The sequence below is a fragment of the Erinaceus europaeus genome, chromosome 15, assembly GCF_950295315.1.
Source record: "Erinaceus europaeus chromosome 15, mEriEur2.1, whole genome shotgun sequence".
Classification (NCBI taxonomy): domain Eukaryota; kingdom Metazoa; phylum Chordata; class Mammalia; order Eulipotyphla; family Erinaceidae; genus Erinaceus; species Erinaceus europaeus.
Genome location: NC_080176.1, coordinates 17,994,021 through 18,014,273, shown reverse-complemented (window position 1 = coordinate 18,014,273; position 20,253 = coordinate 17,994,021). Strand labels below are relative to the sequence as shown.

The window sequence follows — 20,253 nt, the reverse complement described above, 5'->3', positions numbered from 1 at the left end:
AAGCAGTTCTCTAAAGCCTCTTGAGTGGTGAGGACTTTATAGGCCAGCAGAGACCCTCCACCTGCCCTTTTGGTTTTAATCACATCCAGGGTTATCTCCGGGGCTCGGTGTTGGCACTGCCACTCCCAGAAGCCATTTCCCCCCCTTTTCCTTTCTGTTTTATTGAAAGGGGAGTGAGAGATAGAGGGAGAAAGAAAGACTTGCAGATCTGCTTCATCACTCGTGAGGCATCCCCCCCTGCAGGTGGGGAGCAGGGTTCCAACCCAGGTCCTTGCACATGCTAATGTGTGTATTCAACCAGGGGCACCACTGTCCAGCTCCCCCCACTCTTAATATATATTTTAAAGTAGAAACAAGAGAGAGAGAATGAGAGTGTGACTCTGGTACATGCCATGCCGGTGATTGAACTCAGGACCTTGCACTTTACTGTTTTATTTTGTTTCTTATTGGATAGAGATAGAAATTGCGAGGGAAGGGGGAGATAGAGAGGGAGAGACAGACGCCTGCAGCTCTTACTCCCTTCGGTGGGGACCAGGAGCTTGAGCCTCAGTCATTGCACACTGTAGTGTGTGTGCTTAACCAGCTGCACCACCAGTTGCCCACACCTTAGAGTTTTAAGTTTAAAATTTTAGCCACTACACTATCCCCTGGGCCACACGATCCCCGCCTTTTATAATACTTTGGATAGAGACAAATTGGGGGGGGGGGTTGAGAGTGAGAGTGAGAGAGAGAGAGAGAGAGAGAGAGACCTGCAGCACTGCTTCACCACTTGTGAAACTTCTCCCCTGCAGGTGGGGACTGGAGGCTTGAACACAGGTCCTTGTGCATGGTAATGCGTGCTCAACCAGATGCGACACCTTCCAGCCCCACACAACCCCCCTTTTAAATGCAGAAGTATTTGAGGGATTCTGCCTTTATCTGCAACAATAGCCGTCATTTAAGCCACTGTTCAGGAAAAGCACAGGCGGGCCTGGGCGCTGGGTCATGTCTGCAGCTCGGGAGAGTGAAGCCGCTGCAAACGCGCCGGCAGCCACGGCCTAAGACACCTGGCAGTTTGCTCAGCAGGGCTCTGTGGGCGCCTGGGGAGGTGGACCCAGGCGGAAGGGTCCTGCCAAAGGGTGGCTGGCAGAGTTGTCAGCTCGACCCGCTTCTGTTTTTACCCACAGGGGCATACGGGGGCCTCTCAGACCGTCCCTCAGCGTCCATCTCCCCCAGTTCGGCCTCTATCGCTGCCTCCCATTTCGATTCGATGGAACTGCTTCCCCCTGAGTTGCCCCCTCGCATCCCCATTGAAGAGGGGCCCCCAGCAGGGACAGTGCACCCCCTCTCAGCCCCCTACCCACCCCTGGACACTCCAGAAATAGCTACAGGTACCAGTGGTGGGTGTCTGCCCCACAGGAGGGTGGTGGGGTGTGTGTGGGGGGGGCAGCCATCCAGGATGGGGGAGACCTCCCTGACTCCACTTTGCCTCCTCCTCACCTTCTGAAGGGTCATTCCCGTTTCCCGGGGAGACAGAGGGCAGTGACAGCGACCAGCCCCTCTCAGGGTATCCGTGGTTCCATGGGATGCTCTCTCGGCTCAAGGCCGCCCAGCTTGTCCTGGCGGGGGGCACCGGCTCCCATGGTGTCTTCCTGGTCCGGCAGAGCGAGACAAGGCGGGGTGAATACGTCTTGACTTTCAACTTCCAGGGCAAGGCCAAGGTGAGTGTCGGGAAGGGTGGGTGGGGGTGTGTCGGGGAGTCTGTCTGTCTGGGGCACGTGCTCCTGCCTCACCTGGCTCCCCCCGCCCTCAGCACCTGCGCCTGTCGCTGAACGAGGAGGGCCAGTGCCGGGTCCAGCACCTGTGGTTCCAGTCCATCTTCGACATGCTCGAGCACTTCCGGGTGCACCCCATCCCCCTGGAGTCCGGAGGCCCCAGCGACGTGGTCCTTGTCAGCTATGTCGTATCCGCCCACCGACAGCAGGGTGAGCAGAGCAGGTCTGCAGGGGAGGAGGTGCCCGTGCACCCACGAATCGAGGAGGTGTGTGTGCCAGAAAGACGGGCCGGGAGTGGGGCGGGGGGGAGGGGGGGGGCTGGCGTGAGGAGGAAAGGCTTGTTGGGGGTGGGGGACTGGGCAGAAGGAGCTCGCGGCGAAGACCCAGGCAGGCGAGGGATGGAGTGGGGGGACACTTGCTTGGGCCAGGGGGGCAGCTGAGCGGTGGGAGGCGCATCCCCATTCCATTCAGCCCTATGTTCCATCATCGTCTGTCTCCGGACCCTCCCGGCCTTGTCCTCCTCTGCCCTCCCTCCGTCCGTCCGTTGCAGCCTGGCCTTGGGCGTGCCCGGCTCCCCCAGTGTCTGACAGCCCTGTCTGATCTCTCCCTCTCCCCCACCCCAACGTCCCATCTGTCCCCACATTCCCCCACCCCCACCCCCAGGCCGGGAGCAGGCTGGGAGCCATGCAGGGGTGTGCGAGGGAGATCGATGCTACCCCGATGCCTCCTCCACCCTCATGCCCTTCGGAGCGAGTGACTGTGTGTAAGTGTGGTGCTCCTCAGCGCCGCCCATGCTCCATCCTCCACAGACGGGGGGGCTGCTCAGGACACGGGGCGCGGGCCGAGCGAGGGCCAGCCTCCCTCCACAATCCATGTGTCTTCTCGCCCTTCCTCTCCAGAGCCGAATACCTCCCATGACCCACCCCAGCCCCCTGAACCCCCTTCATGGACAGGTCCCCCACAGCCTGGGGCAGAAGAGGCGTCGAGGACGCCAGAAGTGGCCACCGCAGCAGCCAAAGAGAGGCAAGAGAAAGAGAAAGCGGGCGTTGGAGGGGTCCAGGAAGAGCTGGTCCCCGTGGCTGAGCTGGTCCCCATGGTTGAATTGGAAGAGGCCATAGCAGCAGGCGTGGAGGCCCCGGGGGACACCGGATCCCGTGGGGACTCTGGGGCCAGCCAGATGGTGCAGCTCTCGCAGCTACCGCTAGGGGGTGAAGGAGACGCAGGGGGCCACCCCAGAGCCATTAACAACCAGTACTCCTTCGTGTGAGACCCCCTCCCCCTCCACAGTCCACCTCCTTGCTCCGCAGCCAGCCCTCAACTCATGAGGGGCTGTGCAGAGACCGAGAGCAGTAGGAACCCCCCTCTACACACTTCCCAACCCTTGACAGCCAAGGGCATGTATGTCGGTACAAGAAAAGGTTCGAGAGCCCCGTTCACTCCCCACACCCCCAGTTCAGACACTACAGGCACTCCCTCCCCTGGGCAAGGGACCTGGGCTCCATTACCTCCCCAAGGGGCTATTACAGTTGGCCCCACCCTGGGGGCCATTTCCCCATTAATCACCCCCCAGCCCTCGGAAGGGTGAGGGGGGAAGGGCTGTCAGTTCTATTAAGGTTGTTGTTGTTGTTTTAAACAAAATGAAGACAAATAAATAAATAAATGGTTTATCTCCATTCCAGCATGATTACTGACGGGGGGGGGGGGGGGGGGCATTGGTGGCTGGTTCAGGTGGCTGGAGGAGCAGCCCCCAGAGGACAGGCCCCCACGCCAGCTTCATGCCTTTAGCCCACCTCTCTGTGGGCTGCTCTGTTTGTTGAGCAAAAAGGGGAGAGCCAGACATCACTTTAGGGGTCTCCAGCCAAGAGCAGTGGGGAATAGCAAGCAGCAGCTGAGCCCCGCAGGCACTTCCTCCTCGCTCTGCTGTGAGGCTGGGGTGAGAGGGCGCAGGCGGGGAGGGGTACAGTCTGGCACAGAAGGGCCCCAGAGCAGGCTGGCTGTAACTTAGAGCCAGGCGGGGAAGCCGGAGGCTGGGCGACAAGGGACACTGGCTTCTGTCACTGTAACCTGGACAAGGTGCAGCCACTCCATCTCATCTCAGTTCTCTCAGCTGCCAAGTGGGAAGAAGCCTCATCCAGGCCCGGACTGCGGCCATGGTGTGTGCTTAGCCCAGATGCTGCCCTTGGGACCTGGCTTCCAAGACCAGAAGGCCTGGCTTCCAGGGAAGCTCCCGCTCTGCAACTCTGAACAGAACCGTGCCCCCCCACCCCCAGCACTGGGCTCCCCAGGTGTGGGATGAGTGATGGAAGCCAGTGCAGGGGCAGGCTCTGGAGAATCCCACTTCTTGGTCTCCCCCCCCATCTGTGCTCCTCAGCCTCTGCCCCCACCTCCAGGAGGCCCTTCCCCTCATTTGTGACCTTGCTATTCTGGGCCTCGTGTCCTGTCTGGAGATGGACAGGAGACAGCTGGGCTCTCACAGGCCACCCAGGCTGGGGGCTAGTGGGGGTGGGGGTGGCAGAGCCGGCTGGCTTGCCCGATGCAATTGAATCCCTGGGGCTCCCCCAAGCCTTGGCCTCAGGAGAGGTAGAATCAGCCGTGAAGAGCAGGGATGATTTGGGGATCTGGGTGGCGGGTTCTCAAAGCCAGGTGGCAGGGCTGTGGTGCCCCTGGGGAAGCAAGACCTTGTGCCACTAATCCTCCAGCAATTGGTTCTGTGAGGTTCCCCTCCCGACCTCTCAGCCTTCAGTGACTTGCTTTCTGAGGGTAGGGTGCAGAGGTGGCCCCTCCGTGGGCAGTGGGCCTCAGAAGCAGTCAGGGCTTGGCCAGGCTACACATCCTCCTTCCAACTCCGGGCCCCAGACTCTGGGTGGGAGGGACACACCTGCTCTCCAGGGTGATCCTCCAGTGGCCCTGGCTGGTGGCTGGCTGGCTGGTTGGCTTCAGTTGTCCCCTCCGGGAAGCTGGGGGAGGCAGAGACCTTAAAGGGCCCCACTGGCAGCACTCTGTCCTGGGTCTCACAGCACCACCGCCTCCTTGAAGCCCAGCTCTGTCGGGATCACTGCTCCATGTTTGGGCATTCCTGCTTCTTTAAGACATCAGTCCTCTGGTGGGTGGTGGGGAGAAGTCAGTGGGTGCCAAAAAGGCCTGGCTCCAGCCTGGGGGGTGGGTGCAGGCCAGGTGGTGGTGGCTGTATGATGAGATACTCACACCCCATTGTCTGGGCTCCCCCCTCCAGGGTCACAGCAGGATTCTGCTAGGGGAGGGAAAGGAACACCTTGTCCTCAGGTCACCCGGGAGGCTGCCCCTCCCCCACGAGCAGGCAGTGGATGGGACATGGGACACTCATGGGGGGTGGGGGTAATCTTAAGCCTCACCCACCCTTTCTGGCCCAGCACCCCAAAAATGGGTCTTCCTTTTGCCGGCCATCCACCTGAGTGCCCACAACAGGCCACCCGACTCCTTGTCCATTTGAGGAAATTGAGGCCTAGATAGCGGAGGACCTTGAGGCCCAGGTCTTGAGCCTCCACACTGACCTTGTGCCAGGAGTCTCTCCTTGCCCACATCCCTGCTCTCCCAGCAGCTGTCCCATAGGAACCCCGAGCAGCCCTCAGCCTGGGGCAGGGGTGGGGGCTGGGGGGCTCCAAGCAGCTGCTGCTCCAAGGAAGCTGACACCCAGCCCAGTTCTGCAACAACTAGTGGCTTTGCCAGCTCCCCAGCGCGCCTGCTCCTCCTCACACGCTTCCCCCTGATCCCACAGCCCTGCTCCAGACCTGTCCTGCTGAATTGCGCCCCCCACCCTTGCCATATTTCCAAAGCCTCTACCATCTCCAGCTGACCCAGGTCCCCAGCATCTGCAGTGGGATACAGTCCTCCGGATCTGAGCACACAGCCCCAGCACACTCAACAACACAGCTTCAAGGCACATGCCACCCGGGGTCTGCCGTGGGCACACCCCTTGGGTTACAGAGCACTGTGTGGGCTAAGGTCACCCTCGTCCTGTGACTTGGGGTGACCCCCACCCCCAGCCTGAACACTTATCCCTCCCCCTCTGCCATCAGCACATTCTGTAGCCTCTCGGGTTAGCTGGCTGCCTGGGTATCCCATTTTCTTGGGGCGGGGTGGGGATTCCCTGTCAGGGATGGGGGGGGGGGGGCTGGAGGCTGTGTTCCCAGACACCAGGGTGTGCACACTCGCGGGGTGGGGGTAGTTGAGAGGAGAGACGGGCAGTCCTGGCTTTGATCACCAGGCCTGGACACTAAATCCCTTGTTGATGGCTGCCGCAACCCCTCCCTGGAGTAGGGTTACCTCCGCGGCCCCATCCCCTTGACCCCATCCCTCTCAACTTCCCCTGGTCCCTCCAGAGCCACTTCCTCTGGCCCCCAATGGATGTTGACACCCCCCCACCACCGTCCCTACCCCTGAAGGCTGCAGTATCTCTGCTGCTGCCTTTTTTCACAAACTGGGCGAAGCCAGGAGCCTGTGGCCATAGAACAAGACTCGGTGTAGAGAGGGAGCAGGTGCCGCGAGACAAGAGTGGGAGGTGAAGTCGGGGTTAAGGGGATGTGTTTGGAAGGTTGAAGTGAGAGAGGAGGTCGAGGCAGCTGGGGGAGGAGTCTGTAGCAGGAGAGAAGGCTCTCCCTGCTCCCCTCTCCCAGGGCTGGGGGGGCACCCTCCCATCATGACTGACACCTCAGCCTGCAGCCCCACCGTTCCCCCTCTGTCAGCAGAAATCTCTCTCTGTTGACCCCTCCTGCTGGAGTCCCAGCCAGCCAATCCCTGGCCTGCGGGAGGGGGGAGCCTGGCCCCCCCACTCCCTCATAAGGACCAGCCGGGGGCTGGGGGGGCGGCCGGCTGTGCAAGTGGGACGGGGGTCAGAGCCTGGTGGAGGGAAGACGAACCTGGGGGGTTAGGAGAGGGGACTAGAAAAAGGAAGACGCCCAGACACAGGCAGGTGGACACACTGAGGAAGGCCCCCCACGCCTGAGAGCCCCCCAGAAGGAACACACAGCCCTCCCTGGGCCCCCAGGAAGGGAGCGCGATGGAGGCCGCACACTCCAAGACCACAGAGGAATGTCTGGCCTATTTTGGGGTGAGCGAGACCACAGGCCTCACCCAGGACCAAGTAAAGCGGCACATGGAGAAATATGGCCCCAATGGTAAGTGTCCCTGAGAGGGGAGGCGGGCGGTCCACCCTCCCTCCAGGGCGGGACCCGGGTAGGTACAGTGATGCTGAGAAAGCAGGGGCCCCCGAGACCCGGAGTTTGGGGAGGTTTGGTGGAATGACCTTGAGCTCCAGATGCCACTGGCGATGGCTGACCTCTGACCTTGGCCCTAAAGTCCCGGGTGTGGGGACATCCTCACAAAGGACCCCTGAGTGACTATGTCTTGTCTTTTTCTTCTTCTGCTTCTTCTCTCCCTGGGAAGAGCTCCCTGCCGAGGAAGGTAAGCCACTGGCAGGCTCTCTCAATAAGTGACACCCCCACATGTTTTCGGGGTTTCGCCCTCCCCCGGGGAGGGGGCGGCTCAGAGTCTGGCTGGGGGCAGAAGGTTCCAGGCTTTTGCTCAGTGTGTGTGTGTGTGTGTGTGGGGGGGCTCCTGGCGAGCGCCCTCGGCCCTTCTCAGTACCCAGCGGCAGGCCGCCCCCCTTCTGCTGCAATCTGGGGCTCGGGGCCCTGACCTTCATCGTGGGGGCCCCCTCCGCTTGCCTCTTCCCCGCAGGGAAGTCCCTGTGGGAACTGGTGGTGGAGCAGTTTGAAGACCTCCTGGTGCGGATCCTTCTCTTGGCCGCCTGCATTTCCTTTGTAAGTGGGGGAGCTGGGTGGGGATGGGAGGGCCTCATGTCGCGGGGAATGGGGGTGTCACAGGGCGGAGGGGGTGTCCCCAGCTCACGCAGCCGAGCCCGCAGCCCTGGAACAAGAGGGAGGCAGGGCCCCACGCTCCCCCCGCCCCCGCCCGCGTCTCGCAGGCGGGTTTTATTTTAAGCTTGAAGGGTGTCCTCCGCCAAGACGCGGCCGCGCTGCTACCCCCGCGCCCAGCCCCGCCGCGCTCCCATCAGGCCTCGCGCCACGCGCGCCCGCCAATCACCGGCCTTCTGGAGCTCCCGCCCCGCCCTCCGGGCTGCCGATTGGCTCCGGCGGGCTCCCCTCAGGAGGCGGGAAAGAGCCGCGGTGCGAGGGTGACCGAACTGGGGGCGCAGGTGCACATGTCACCCTCGTCCCCGCCGGGGCTGCGAGTCCCGGGGTCGCCTTCTCCCGCGCCTGTTCTGGCCCGGCCCTTCCACCTCCTCCTTCCCCGGGGACAAAACGGGGGTTGATTCTCCACTCCCGCTTCGACGCCCTGACCCTCGCCTGCCCCGCAGGGTCCCCACCACCCATCAGCCCCTCCTGTACTTTTGTGGGGCTTCTCTCGCAGTTCAGTGCTGCAAAAAAAAAAAAAAAAGGCACTGGATGGAAAAACAAATATATAACATTTTTGTTTAAAAATCCAGCCCCTCTGGCAGCATTGAAGGAGGCCTCTCCCGGCCCCCCAGGGCCCCCCGAGTCCGAACTGGCAGGGCCTCCCCTCTCCCTTCTCAGATTTGCTCCTTGACATTTGCCGGGCGGTTGCCTGGCAGTGGCAACAGCTGGGGTGGGGTGTGGACCAGGGCGGGTAACACTATCCCCACCCCTCCTGCTCCCGCTTGAAACTGGAGCTTCCTCGCCCTCGGCCGCGGGGTGGGGGGAGGGCTGCAGCTGGGCCCCGCGCCTGCGAGGACCACAGGGTCTTTCAAGTTCGGGGGCCCCAGTGGGCTGGATGCAGACTGAGGGGAGCTGGCCTGGGTGTCCCCTGAGGCTCCAGGACAAACAGGCAGGGAAACCCGAAAGCATTCCCGCTAATCCTGGGATTATGCGAGTCTGTGCCCGCCTGTCACCTTGCATAACAGCAGTGAGCCTGCGCCTCTGTGTGTGCAGAAAACCAGACTGATGTGGGGTGCCCCCCAACACACAGGTGTTCCCCTTCACTTCCTGCCACTTCCTTCTGCATCCATTTGAGGGGCTTCCTTCTCCCTTCTTCCCCCTCTCCTCACCCCCAGGTGCTGGCCTGGTTTGAGGAAGGCGAAGAGACCATCACAGCCTTCGTAGAACCTTTTGTCATCCTCTTGATCCTCATCGCCAATGCCATCGTGGGGGTCTGGCAGGTCAGCTTGGAGCCCCCCTCACCCCTTCACATCCTGAGTGCGCTAAGGACAAGCCTGCCTCTCTCCCTGTCACTCCCGCTGCACCTGTGTAATTGCTCCTTTTGAGAAAGGGACAGTGTTGGGGAGGGGGTTGGAGGGGGCTGGTGTTCCCACTGTCGCTTGCTTCCCTGAGCCTCTGTGTTCTGTCCAGAACACGAGGCTGATAGTCCCCTAGTGAATCTCTAGTACAGTGATGAGTAGCGGGAAGGTGCCCAGGACTACCTGGCATGTCTTGGCATCCCGTGATTAATTGTTTGGTGGCCTTCTTTCTGTCACCTTACCCCCTGTTTCCTGATCTTTGATTTTCTTTCTTTTTCTTTTTCTTTTTTTTTGTATTTTTACTTTTCATGAAAGAGATCTATAGAGAGAAGGAGGTAGGGAGAGACCAGAGCATTGCTCAGCTTCGGTGGTGCTAAGGATTGAATCTGAGTCCTTAGAGGCTTAGACATGAAAGTCTTCTGCAAGGGGCCAGATGGTGGCACATCTGGTTGAGTGCATGTATTACAATGCGCAAGGACACAGGTTCAAGCCCTAGGTCCCCACCTGCAGGGGGGAAAGCTTTGTGAGTGGTGAAGCAGTGCTGCAGGTGTTTCTCTGTCTCTCTCCCTCTCTATCACCCTCTTCCCTCTTGATTTCTGGCTGTCCTTATCCAATAAATAAATTTTTTTTAAAAAAGTCTTCTGCGGAACCATTATGCTGTCTTCCCAGCCCTGATTCTCCTTCTTTCTTGCCTTCCATGCTTCTCAGCCTTGACAGTTTGCTCAAAAAACACATACTCTTCTACCCTCACTTGGATCTTGTATTCTCCCCTTTGCCCCATAGCCAGCCTCTCCCTCTGTGCTGTGCACCCCTCCCCCCCCCCCAGGACACTGGTCCCTGCTCTTCCATTTCTCCTCAGTAAGGCCCATCCCAGTTCTATGACCCCCCTCTTTCTGCTGAATCCTTTCCTTCCTACACCCCAGGAGCGCAATGCAGAGAATGCCATTGAGGCTCTGAAGGAGTATGAGCCTGAGATGGGGAAGGTCTACCGGGCAGACCGAAAGTCCGTGCAGAGGATCAAGGCTCGGGACATTGTCCCCGGGGACATCGTGGAGGTGGCTGGTGAGTGATGGGGACATCGTGCGCAGGTGGCCTTGGGCTTGGGGCCAAGGTGTGGGGAGTGGGCCCCCGCCCCCTGCTCCTGGTGTCTAGGAGGTGACCAGGATGGCGAAGTCTTCGCTTTTCCTTCCCAGACGCCTCCGGAGGTCACCCCAGGGCACCTTGGCCATAGCATCCCCCTGTCTCCACCCCCCACCCCCCCAGTCAGAGTCTCAGCAGGAACAGCCAGTCCTGTTCCCGAGGCTGAGGGCAGACCCCCGGCTCCCCCTCTGCCGCCTCAGCCTTCCCAAGCGACAGGTGGAAGGCAGTGCCTGCCAATGACCCCATCTCCACCCCCTTCCAGAGGCCTACTCCTCACTCCTCCCCCCCAAGCTTGGTCAGCTTGAAATTGTGACCTCTCTGCCCTTGAGGCCTCTCAAAGGGGAAAGAGTGAAGGTGGAAGAGAGGAGGAGGGCCGAAGGCTCAAGCCCCCGGCCTTGTAAGGGAAACTCGAGGCAGCTAGAGCACGGGACTTGGGTGGGGAGTTGGAGGAGAGGCCCCGCCTCTCTGGTGAGAGACACTTAATGCCCAGCAGGGAGGGGGGGCCCAGCAGCTGAGGTTACTGGGATTCTGCCCCCTTCAGCGCTTTTAGGATTTGCCCTGTGCAGGCCACCACACACCTCCAAGGCCCTGGCATTGGGGTGCCTCCTGTTCCAGGCCCCCTTCCCTCCACTGGACACTTCAGTCGCCACCAAGGGGGTCCTGGGGAGAGGGAGGAGGGCATTCTGAAGACCCCAGTGCCCTATTATAAGGACGGCCCGGCCCTAGTGACAATTTGGAGTCAGTGCCATGAAGGTCTATAAATATCACCTCGGCTTGGGTGACAGGCTGTTCTGCCACCTCCTTCGCCACCTCCCCACCCCCTGCCCTCCTCGGACGCCTCCTCTGGCACAAAAGGAGGGACCTTAGAAACCACAGAGTCTGGTCCCTAGAACCATAGAGGGGAGCAGTGAGATTAGGCAGGGGTCCCCTGGGGCCATTAGCCTCCTCCTCTGCTGGCCACCCCCAGGCTGGTTCCTCCAGCTGGTCCGCTCCATAAGCGCCTCTCCCTTGACCTCAGCTCCTGGGTGGTCTGTGTGTTTTCCCCTGCACCCCCAAACCATGTGTCCTGCAGACAGCTCTCCCCTGCTTCCTGGCCCCTCACAAGGTTTCCTGCCTGCTGGTGCTCTGGCCAGGCCCTCGGCCTTGCCCGCTGCTCCCACTCCTGTGCCTTCCTCGCCCACACTTGCCTCTGGCTTTCTCTCTCTTACCTCTAGTCATTTACTTGAGAGCCAGAGAGAACCAGGGCATCACTCTGGCACATGCAATGCCAGGGGTGGAGCTCAGGGCCTCAAACTTTGAGAGTCCACAGCTTTGTCCACTGCACTGCCTCCTGGGCCATTGCTCCATCCTTCCCCTGGTGGACAGTCATTTCCTCACTTCCCACATTCCCTCCTTCCCAGCCAGCCCCCTTCATTCTTGTCTCTTGATACTGTGTCTGTTCTCTTTTCTCTTTCACATTTTTCCTTCCTCACCTTCTCTCTCGACTTTGCTGTCTCCCCCTCTCATCTGTGCTCCCCCTTTCCATCCAGCCCATTTCTCATCTCCCTCAGCCCATCAGCATGTTTGTTGAGCACGTACTAGGTGCATGCTGGGTCCTCCCTGAGGCAGGGCTCTGGGGGACAGTGAAAATGAAGGCTTAGAGAGAGCTGTTTGTTAGGGGTGACAGGAGCACATGCCTGGAGTCCAGAGGGGGTCACCTGGCCCAGTGACCTCCTAAGTGCTGAGGGATGAGGTGAGGGAGACAAAGACTGGGCTTTCCTTAGGAAGGAAGAAAACTCACACACCCTTGTCACTGACTGCCCTCCCTCTGCTCTCTCCACAGTGGGGGACAAGGTCCCTGCAGACATCCGGATCATTTCCATCAAGTCCACCACCCTCCGAGTGGACCAGTCCATCCTGACTGGTGAGTGGCTGGGGAGGCATGGGAAGTGGGGGGGGAGCTGGGTAGACAGACAGAGAGTGAGGGGCACAGCTCTGGGTGGACAGAACTCATCCAGCTGGGGACTCTTCTGGGAGAAGGTGGGAGATAGCATAGTGATTCTGCAAAAAAAGACTTTTCATGCCTGAGGCTCCAAGGTCCTGGGTTCAATCCTCAACATCCCCATAAGCCAAAACTGCCACCCACTGAGCAGTCTCTCAGATCCAGAGTCCAGCTCCTTTCTAGGATTTTTTTTTTTTTTTTTTTTTTGCTTCTAGGGTTATTGCTGGGGCTTGGTGCTGGTACTATGAGTCCACTGCTCCTGGCAGCCATCTTTTGAATTTTTGTTGCTGCTGCGTGTTGTTGTTGGATAGGACAAAGAGAAACTAAGAGAGGAGAGGAAGACAGGGAGAGAGAGAAAGGTAGACACTTGCAGATGTGCTTCACTGCTTGTGAAGTGGCCCCCCTGCAGGTGGGGAGCCGGGGGCTTGACCTGGTATCCTTGAGAGGGTCCTTACACTTAGTACTATGTGAGCTTAACCCGGTGCGCTACCACCGGCCCCCTTTCCTAGGATTTTCTATTGGCTCTTTGCAGGCTGTTTTATTGGGGGTGGGGTGTATGTATGTACGTGGGGGGGGGAGGGTGCAGGCCATATGTGAGAAGGCCTCGATGTCCCATGAGAGCCCCTCCCCTCTCTGCAGGAGAGTCCGTGTCTGTCATCAAGCACACGGACCCCGTTCCTGACCCCCGAGCCGTCAACCAGGACAAGAAGAACATGCTCTTCTCGGTGAGTCGCCAGGGCCGGTTGGCAGTGGGCAGACACCCTGGTCTAGGAGATGCATGGTTAGGGGGCTGTCTCACACCTGACTCCCTGTCCCCCCACCCAGGGCACCAACATCGCAGCTGGCAAGGCCTTGGGCATCGTGGCCACTACTGGTGTGAGCACCGAAATCGGGAAGATCCGAGACCAGATGGCTGCCACGGAGCAGGACAAGACACCCCTGCAGCAGAAGCTGGATGAGTTTGGGGAACAGCTGTCCAAGGTCATCTCCCTTATCTGTGTGGCCGTCTGGCTCATCAACATCGGCCACTTCAATGACCCTGTCCATGGCGGCTCCTGGTTCCGAGGTGCCATCTACTACTTCAAGATTGCCGTGGCCTTGGCTGTGGCTGCCATCCCTGAAGGTGGGGCGCCTGCTCCCTGCTCCCCAACTAGGCGGTTAGGACCTGATAGCTTGGGGGTGTGGGCCAGGAGCCAGCCCCAGCAAAAGTAATTGAGAGTCCCTGAAGGATGGGGGAGTCGGCAATGAAGAAATGAGAGACATGTCAGCTGCTTCAAGTGTAGGAGAGAGGCATCTTTGGCCTCTGTCTGCAGAGGTTTTTTTTTTATTATTATTATTATTATTATTTTTCCTCCTCCAGGGTTATTGCTGGGCTTGGTGCCTGATCCACCGCTCCTGAGGCCATTTTTTTCCCCCTTTTGTTGCCCTTGTTGTAGCTTCGTTGTGGTTATTAGGTTATTATTATTGCCCTTGTTGACGCAATTCGTTGTTGGATAGGACAGAGAGAAATGGAGAGAGGAGGGGAAGACAGAGAAGGGGAGAGAAAGACAGACACCTGCAGACCTGCTTCACCGCCTGTGAAGCGACTCCCCTGCAGGTGGGGAGCCGGGGCTTGAACCGGGATCCTTATGCCAGTCCTTATGCTTTGCGCCACCTGCGCTTAACCTGCTGTGCTACAGCCCGACTCCCTACACAGAGTTTTTTTTTTAAAAAAATTTATTTATTTATGAGAAAGATAGGCAGAGAGAGAAAGAACCAGACATCACTTTGGTACATGTGCTGCCGGGAATTGAACTCTGGATCTCATGGTTGGGAAGCCAGTGCTTTATCCACTGTGCCACCTCCCGGACCACAACTACACAGCTTCTATATTCATATATCATAGATGCCTGTAAGTGAGGCAGGGGGTTTGTGGGTGAGGGTAAGCAATAGGGCCTCTATATAATTAGGTGAAGACTATAGTCTGTCACTCATACTATAAGCCACCCGTAATTCTGGCTTTTGGTCTGAGTCCAGCTGATTGAGAAGTTGTAGTGGTGATAAGTAGCTCTTTTTTCTGAAAGCCTTTCAATGGGCACAGCAGCTTCTGCTCTTGGGCCACTTTTGGTCTCGTCACACTCCCTGCCATAATTGCTGTCACTATGTACTTCCCCTGGGGATCTCTTTCTGTTGTCCCCAGGTAATATTTCTGTATTTGCAATAAAGCCAATAAATCCTCAAATTATCAATGTAATTAAAAACAAATAGCTTCGGTTTAGTCTAGAACTTCCCGCTCTGCAGTAGGTTCCAGTCTGTTCAGACTTTGTCTGGCAACAGACGTGACGTCACCTGCGCCATTACTCAAGGATGAATAGTTTCAGTCTGGTCCTGGCTTGCTCAGACTTTGTCTGACAGCAGCCGTGACAGTTGCCTCCACCAGGTGTGGGTAGGGGCACAGACGCAGCTTCCCTCTCGGAGACCACCCCCTCTCCCTCCTCACAGGCCTTCCCGCCGTCATCACCACCTGCCTGGCCCTGGGCACGCGCCGGATGGCGAAGAAGAATGCCATTGTCAGGAGCCTGCCCTCTGTGGAGACACTGGGCTGCACCTCCGTCATCTGTTCTGATAAGACCGGCACCCTCACCACCAACCAGATGTCTGTGTGCAAGGTGAGTGGACGGTCTCCGGGCTCCCCCACAAACACAGCGGACCCCCTTCATCATTGAGGGCACCTCACAAGGGCGGAGAGTGGCTTCCTGCCAGCTTCGAAAGGGCCCCAGGAGCCCCTCCCACCCCAGCAATGCCACTACCTGCCCTGTGTTACCTCCAGCCCCCACAAGAGCCCATGAGGGTTGCGGCGGCAGAGGTGTAGGGGTCCCCGTTTTTGGAGGAGGAAGTCACAGCCGTGCGAGATTCAGTGTGTGGAGAAGCAGCAGAGCTGCGTTCACACCCAGCTTTGAGCCCAGGCTCTTGCCAGAGCACCAGGCTGTGTGCCTCATGCGATCTGTGACGGGCCCGGCCCTGGGCCCGCCGCCTCCCAGCGAGGGCAGCTTTGCTAAACCTGGGCTCTATCTCCTTTCCAGGCCTTGGACTATTCGACAGTTGGGACCTCTTTCCAGTATAGCAGTTTCCTTGTTTATTTATTTTTAGCTAGAACCAGAGAGGCAGAGAGGGAAAGAAGGAAGGAGAGAGAAAGGGAGAAATACCACAGCAAACGAAGCTTCCTTCAACCCAGTGAAGTCTGGACACGAACCTGGGTCCTGCATACTGCAGAACAGCACGTCATCTGAGTGAGCTACTTCACCACCCTCCAGGACAGTACTTTGATGTATACAGTCAGTCACATAGAAGATGTATTTGACACTGAGGAAGAGAGGGGGTTTCCAAAATGTCCCGGTGGCACATGTGATATCAAAGATTGAATTTAGGGCCTCATACTTAGGAGTCCGACATGTTATCCACTGCACTACCTCCCAGGTTCTGCCAAAATATGTTAAAATCACACCTTGCTTTGGTAATGCATAGGTGTGAAGTGGCAGGGGTTGGTGCTAGGTCTGAGTTATTTATTTATTTATTTAATTTATTTTATTTATTTTTGTCTCTGGGATTATTGCACCAAAGTAAAAGATTTGGGTGTGTGTGGGGGGTAAGTTCTGGAACATGATGGTAGAGGAGCACCTAGAGGGGGTTAGATTGTTATGTGGAAAACTGAGAAATGTTACATGTGTACAAACTATTTTACTGTCGACTGTAAACCATTAATCCCCCCAATAAGTCAGATGTATTTAGTCTTTAAGGAGAGAAGGGAAGAAAGAGAGAGGAACCACAGCATCACTCTGGCACACGGGCAGCTGGGGACTGAACCTGGGACGTCATGCTTGAGAGTCCAGTGCTTTATCCACTGAACCACCTCCTGGGCCACTATAGTTACTTAAAAAAAAAGAGGGAAAACAAAAAAAGACACGATGTTAGCTAGGTGGTGGCACACCTGGTTGAGCACCAGGCACAAAGACCCAGGTTCAAGTTCCCACTCCCCACCTACAGGGGAAAGGTTCACAAGCAGTGAAGCAGGGCTGCATGTCTCTCCCCCTGGCCCTCTCTTTATTTGTTTTTTGTCTTCAGTCGCTGGTGCTTGGTGCCAGCACTACAAATCCACTGTTCCTGGTGGCCATTTTTTTCATTTTCAGGACAGAGAGAAATGGAGAGAGGAGGGGGAGATAGAGAGGGAGAGAGAAAGATAGACACCTGCAGACCCGCTTCATCGCTTGTGAAGCAACTCCTCCCTGCAGGTGGGGACCCGGGGGCTCAAACCGATATCCTTGCTTGTGTCCTTGCACTTAGTGCACTTAACTGGGTGTTCCACTTCCTGGTCTCTCTTTCTCTCCGTCTTCCTGGTCTCTCTTTCTCTCCGTCTCTCCTCCTCCTCCTTCTCTATCCTCCCCTACCTCTCTCAAATTCTCTCTGTCTTATTAAATAAAACAAACATAAAAATAATAATAATAAAAGGCTTGATGGGAGGTGGTGAGACTCCGGGCCTAGCAGAGGAAGAGCCTCAGACTACGCTGCCATCAAGGGTGGGGGGGTGTCAGCTGTCCTGTATGCCCCCTTCTTCCTCAGATGTTCATCATCGACAAGGTGGACGGGGACATCTGTGTCCTGAACGAGTTCTCCATCACCGGCTCCACTTACGCACCGGAAGGAGAGGTGTAAGTCCCCGGAAGTGCTCTCCCCAGTTGCTTCAGCCCCAGACCCCATGCTCCTCTGTCCCCGAGGGCGCCTCCCCTCTGGTTTTATCTTCCATTCTTCTCTCTGGCCTCTGCCTTCTCCCTGCGACCTCTCTGCATCTCACCCTCTATTCTTCTCTACCTGTCTCTCTCCCTCCCTCCCCTCCTCCCCGGCCTGCTGCCAGCTTGAAGAATGATAAGCCAGTCCGGGCAGGGCAGTATGATGGGCTGGTGGAGCTGGCCACCATTTGTGCCCTCTGCAATGACTCCTCCTTGGACTTCAACGAGGTAATCTCTCCACTCCTCACCCAGCACCCCCACTTCCCTCTCCAGATGGTACAGAGGCCAGACCTGGGGAGGGGGCCACCTGTCCAGGGTGATCTCCTGGGTGTCTGGAGGGGCGTGCACCCCTGGGGTGGGGACCAGGCCACCTATGCCTTTCCTCCTCTGCCTCAGGCCAAAGGCGTCTATGAGAAGGTGGGCGAGGCCACCGAGACGGCGCTCACCACCCTGGTGGAGAAGATGAATGTGTTCAACACTGACCTGAGGAGCCTCTCCAAGGTGGAGCGGGCCAATGCCTGCAACTCGGTAAGTCGGGGTGGGGGTGGGGGGTGGCTGTCTCCCCCACACATTGTCCTGCTTCACACTCCCGGGACCTCAGGAGGCAAGGTCCCTGTGGAGCCAGGCTGGGACCTCTGCCAGCACAGGCACGAGTCTGTCCATCCCCACCCCACCCACACCTGCTCTCATACAGGTGATTTTAAAATTAATTAATTAAAATGTTTTTGTATTTATTTATTTAACTTATTCCATTTTTTGTTGCCCTTGTTGTTTTATTGTTGTTGATGTTGTTGTTGTTGGATAGGACAGAGAGAAATGGAGAGAGAAGGGGAAGACAGAGAGGGGGAGAGAAAGAGAGACACCTGCAGACCTGCTTCACCGCCTGTGAAGTGACTCCCCTGCAGGTGGGGATCCGGGGGCTGGAACTGGGATCCTTACGCTGGTGCTGGTCCGTGCGTTTTGCTTCAAGTGTGCTTGTGAAGATTTCCCCCCCTGCAGGTGGGGAGCCAGGGGCTTGAACCAGGATCCTTGCAAGCGTCCTTTCACTTTGTACTATGAGCACTTAACCCAGTGTGCTACTACCCGGCCCCCCTCATTAATTTATTGCCACCAGGGTTATTGCTGGGGCTCCACCATTCTGGGTGGCCAGTTTTCCCCCTTTTCTTTCTTTTTGATAGCGGCCGAAAGACACAGAGAATCCAGGAGGGAGGAGGAGGGCTGGTCGGTAGCCTAGTAAGCTCTGCAAGAAGACTTTCATGCTTGAGGCTCTGCGGCCCAATCCCCCCCCCCCGCCCCATCCCCTCTCTCTATTTGTAAGATGCTCATTGATGTTTCATTCAATATGGCAGTAATAATAATAATTTAAAAAAACAATGGTGATCTCTCCAGATGGTTTATCTTTTGTTGCCCTTGTTGTTTTATCATTGTTGTGGTTATTATTATTGTTATTGATGTTGTCGTCATTGTTGGATAGGACAGAGAGAAATGGAGAGAGGAGGGGAGACAGAAGGGGGGAGAGAAAGACAGACACCTGCAGACCTGCTTCACCGCTCATGAAGCGACTCCGCTGCAGGTGGGGAGCCGGGGGAGGGTTTATCTTGAAATTAACAAGTGGGGCCGGGTGGTGGTGCATCTGGTTGAGTGCACATATTACCATGTACAAGGACCTGGGTTTGAGCCCCTGGGTTCAAGCCCTTGCAGGGGAAAAGCTCTGTGAGTGGTGAAGCAGTGTTACAGGTGTCTCTCTGTCTTCCTCTCTCTCTCTCTTCTCTTTCTCTTTCTCTTTTTCTTTCTTCTTCTTTTTTTAAATTTCTTTATTGGGGGATTAATGTTTTACAGTCGACAGTAAATACAATGGTTTGTACATGCATAACATTTCTCAATTTTCCACATAACAATACAACCCCCACTAAGTCCTCTGTTCTCCTTTTCCAGTACCTGTACCCTCCCCACCACTTACCCCAGAATCTTTTACTTTGGTACAATACACCTCTTTCTCTTTTTCCATTCTTCTTCTTCTTCTCCTTCTTCTTCTTCCCCTCCTCCTCCTCCTCCTTCTTCTTCTTTTCTTCTTCTTCTTCTTCTTCTCCTCCTCCTCCTCCTTCTTTTTTTTTTTGTTTTTGCTTCCAGTGTTATTGCTGGGGCTAAGTGCCTGCACTATGAATCCACTGCTCCAGGAGGCCTTCTCTTTCCATTGTTGCTGTTGTTGCTGTTATTGTTGTTGCTGGATAGGATAGCAAGAGAGGAAGACAGAGAGAGGGAGAGAAAGATAGACACCTGCAGACCTGTTTCACTGCTTGTGAAGTGACACCCCTGCAGGTGGGGAGCTGGGGGTTCGAACCAGGCTCCTTATGCGAGTCCTTGTGCTTTGTGCCATGTGTACTTAACCCACTGTGCTATCGCCCAGTCCCTGTCTCTCCCTCTCTATCACCCCTTTCCCTCTTGACACACACACACATTGTAATGTCAACTTTAACAAATGTTATTATCATTATTATTGTTTTGTCTTCTCTTGTGGAGAAACATACATAGTGCATCCAGTGTCAAAATACCCTTATGCTTTAAAAAAATATTTACTTGGGGAGTCGGGCTGTAGCGCAGCGGGTTAAGCGGAGGTGGCGCAAAGCACAAGGACCGGCATAAGGATCCCGGTTCCAACCCCGGCTCCCCACCTGCAGGGGAGTCGCTTCACAGGCGGTGAAGCAGGTCTGCAGGTATCTATCTTTCTCTCCTCCTCTCTGTCTTCCCCTCCTCTCAACATTTCTCTCTGTCCTATCCAACAAGGACAACAACAATAATAACTACAACAATAAAACAACAAGGGCAACAAAGGGAATAAATAAATAAAATAAATATTTAAAAAAATATTTACTTATTTATTGTATAAAAACAGAGAGAAATCTAGAGAGAAGAGGGAGATAGAGAGGGAGAAAGAAAGAGACCTGCAGCACAGCTCCACCACTTGTGAAGATTCCCCCCTGGAGGTGGGGACCAGGGACTTGAACCTGGGTCCTTGTACACTGTAACCTGCCCCCTACCTTGTGTATTTTGTGTGGCAGACACCAGGTATGCACCGCACAGCAACACACTTCTCTAGTAGCACCCATGCTGTTATTTAACTTTAAATTAAGGGCCAGGGATGTAGCTCAGCAGAAGAGCATATGCCTTGCATGCCCAAGGCCCTGGGTTCAATCCCCAGTACCATGTAACGAGAAAGATGAAAAAATAAATAGATTATCAGTGGACCAATGAAATAGCTCACTTAGCTAGTGAGCTGCTTTGCCTTGTGCTCCACCTAAGTTCAAGCCTGGCCCCCATTGCATTGAAGGAAGCTTCCGTGCTGTGGTCGCTTTCATTTTCTGC

General features: G+C 56.5%; 2 protein-coding genes and 1 long non-coding RNA gene across 12 annotated transcripts in view; 2 read left to right on the top strand and 1 right to left on the bottom strand.

The window, feature by feature from the left end:
- SH2B1 (SH2B adaptor protein 1) overlaps nt 1-3,415 on the top strand; it is a 13,630-nt gene extending 10,215 nt beyond the window's left edge. For 3 of the 6 annotated variants that reach the window (XM_060172993.1, XM_060172994.1, XM_060172992.1), the window contains exons 6-9: nt 1,167-1,370; nt 1,489-1,700; nt 1,793-1,964; nt 2,654-3,415. In XM_060172993.1, the coding sequence (XP_060028976.1) occupies nt 1,167-1,370; nt 1,489-1,700; nt 1,793-1,964; nt 2,654-3,021 (956 nt within the window). In that variant the 3' untranslated portion in view covers nt 3,022-3,415. Of the gene's footprint in view, nt 1-1,166; nt 1,371-1,488; nt 1,701-1,792; nt 2,021-2,417; nt 2,518-2,653 lie in introns of all 6 variants that reach the window. The other 3 variants (XM_060172998.1, XM_060172997.1, XM_060172995.1) reach the window with 3 other exon arrangements.
- Nucleotides 1-7,515, bottom strand: part of LOC132533102 (uncharacterized) — an 8,474-nt gene extending 959 nt beyond the window's left edge. Inside the window, exons 1-4 of one of the 5 annotated variants that reach the window (XR_009544991.1) lie at nt 7,429-7,515; nt 4,959-5,001; nt 4,633-4,854; nt 1,480-1,631 (exon numbers count right to left, since the gene is read on the bottom strand). This is a non-coding gene — a long non-coding RNA (uncharacterized LOC132533102). Of the gene's footprint in view, nt 1-1,479; nt 1,632-4,632; nt 4,855-4,958; nt 5,223-5,284; nt 5,514-5,573; nt 5,706-7,428 lie in introns of those variants that run through there. The other 4 variants (XR_009544988.1, XR_009544989.1, XR_009544990.1 and 1 more) reach the window with 4 other exon arrangements.
- ATP2A1 (ATPase sarcoplasmic/endoplasmic reticulum Ca2+ transporting 1) overlaps nt 6,588-20,253 on the top strand; it is a 21,844-nt gene continuing 8,178 nt past the window's right edge. Inside the window, exons 1-12 of the mRNA XM_060172991.1 lie at nt 6,588-6,907; nt 7,176-7,193; nt 7,470-7,552; nt 8,824-8,928; nt 9,930-10,068; nt 11,969-12,049; nt 12,767-12,852; nt 12,953-13,250; nt 14,609-14,775; nt 16,724-16,812; nt 17,016-17,118; nt 17,287-17,418. Coding sequence (XP_060028974.1) covers nt 6,790-6,907; nt 7,176-7,193; nt 7,470-7,552; nt 8,824-8,928; nt 9,930-10,068; nt 11,969-12,049; nt 12,767-12,852; nt 12,953-13,250; nt 14,609-14,775; nt 16,724-16,812; nt 17,016-17,118; nt 17,287-17,418 — 1,419 coding nt within the window. The 5' untranslated portion in view covers nt 6,588-6,789. The remainder of the gene's footprint in view (nt 6,908-7,175; nt 7,194-7,469; nt 7,553-8,823; nt 8,929-9,929; nt 10,069-11,968; nt 12,050-12,766; nt 12,853-12,952; nt 13,251-14,608; nt 14,776-16,723; nt 16,813-17,015; nt 17,119-17,286; nt 17,419-20,253) is intronic.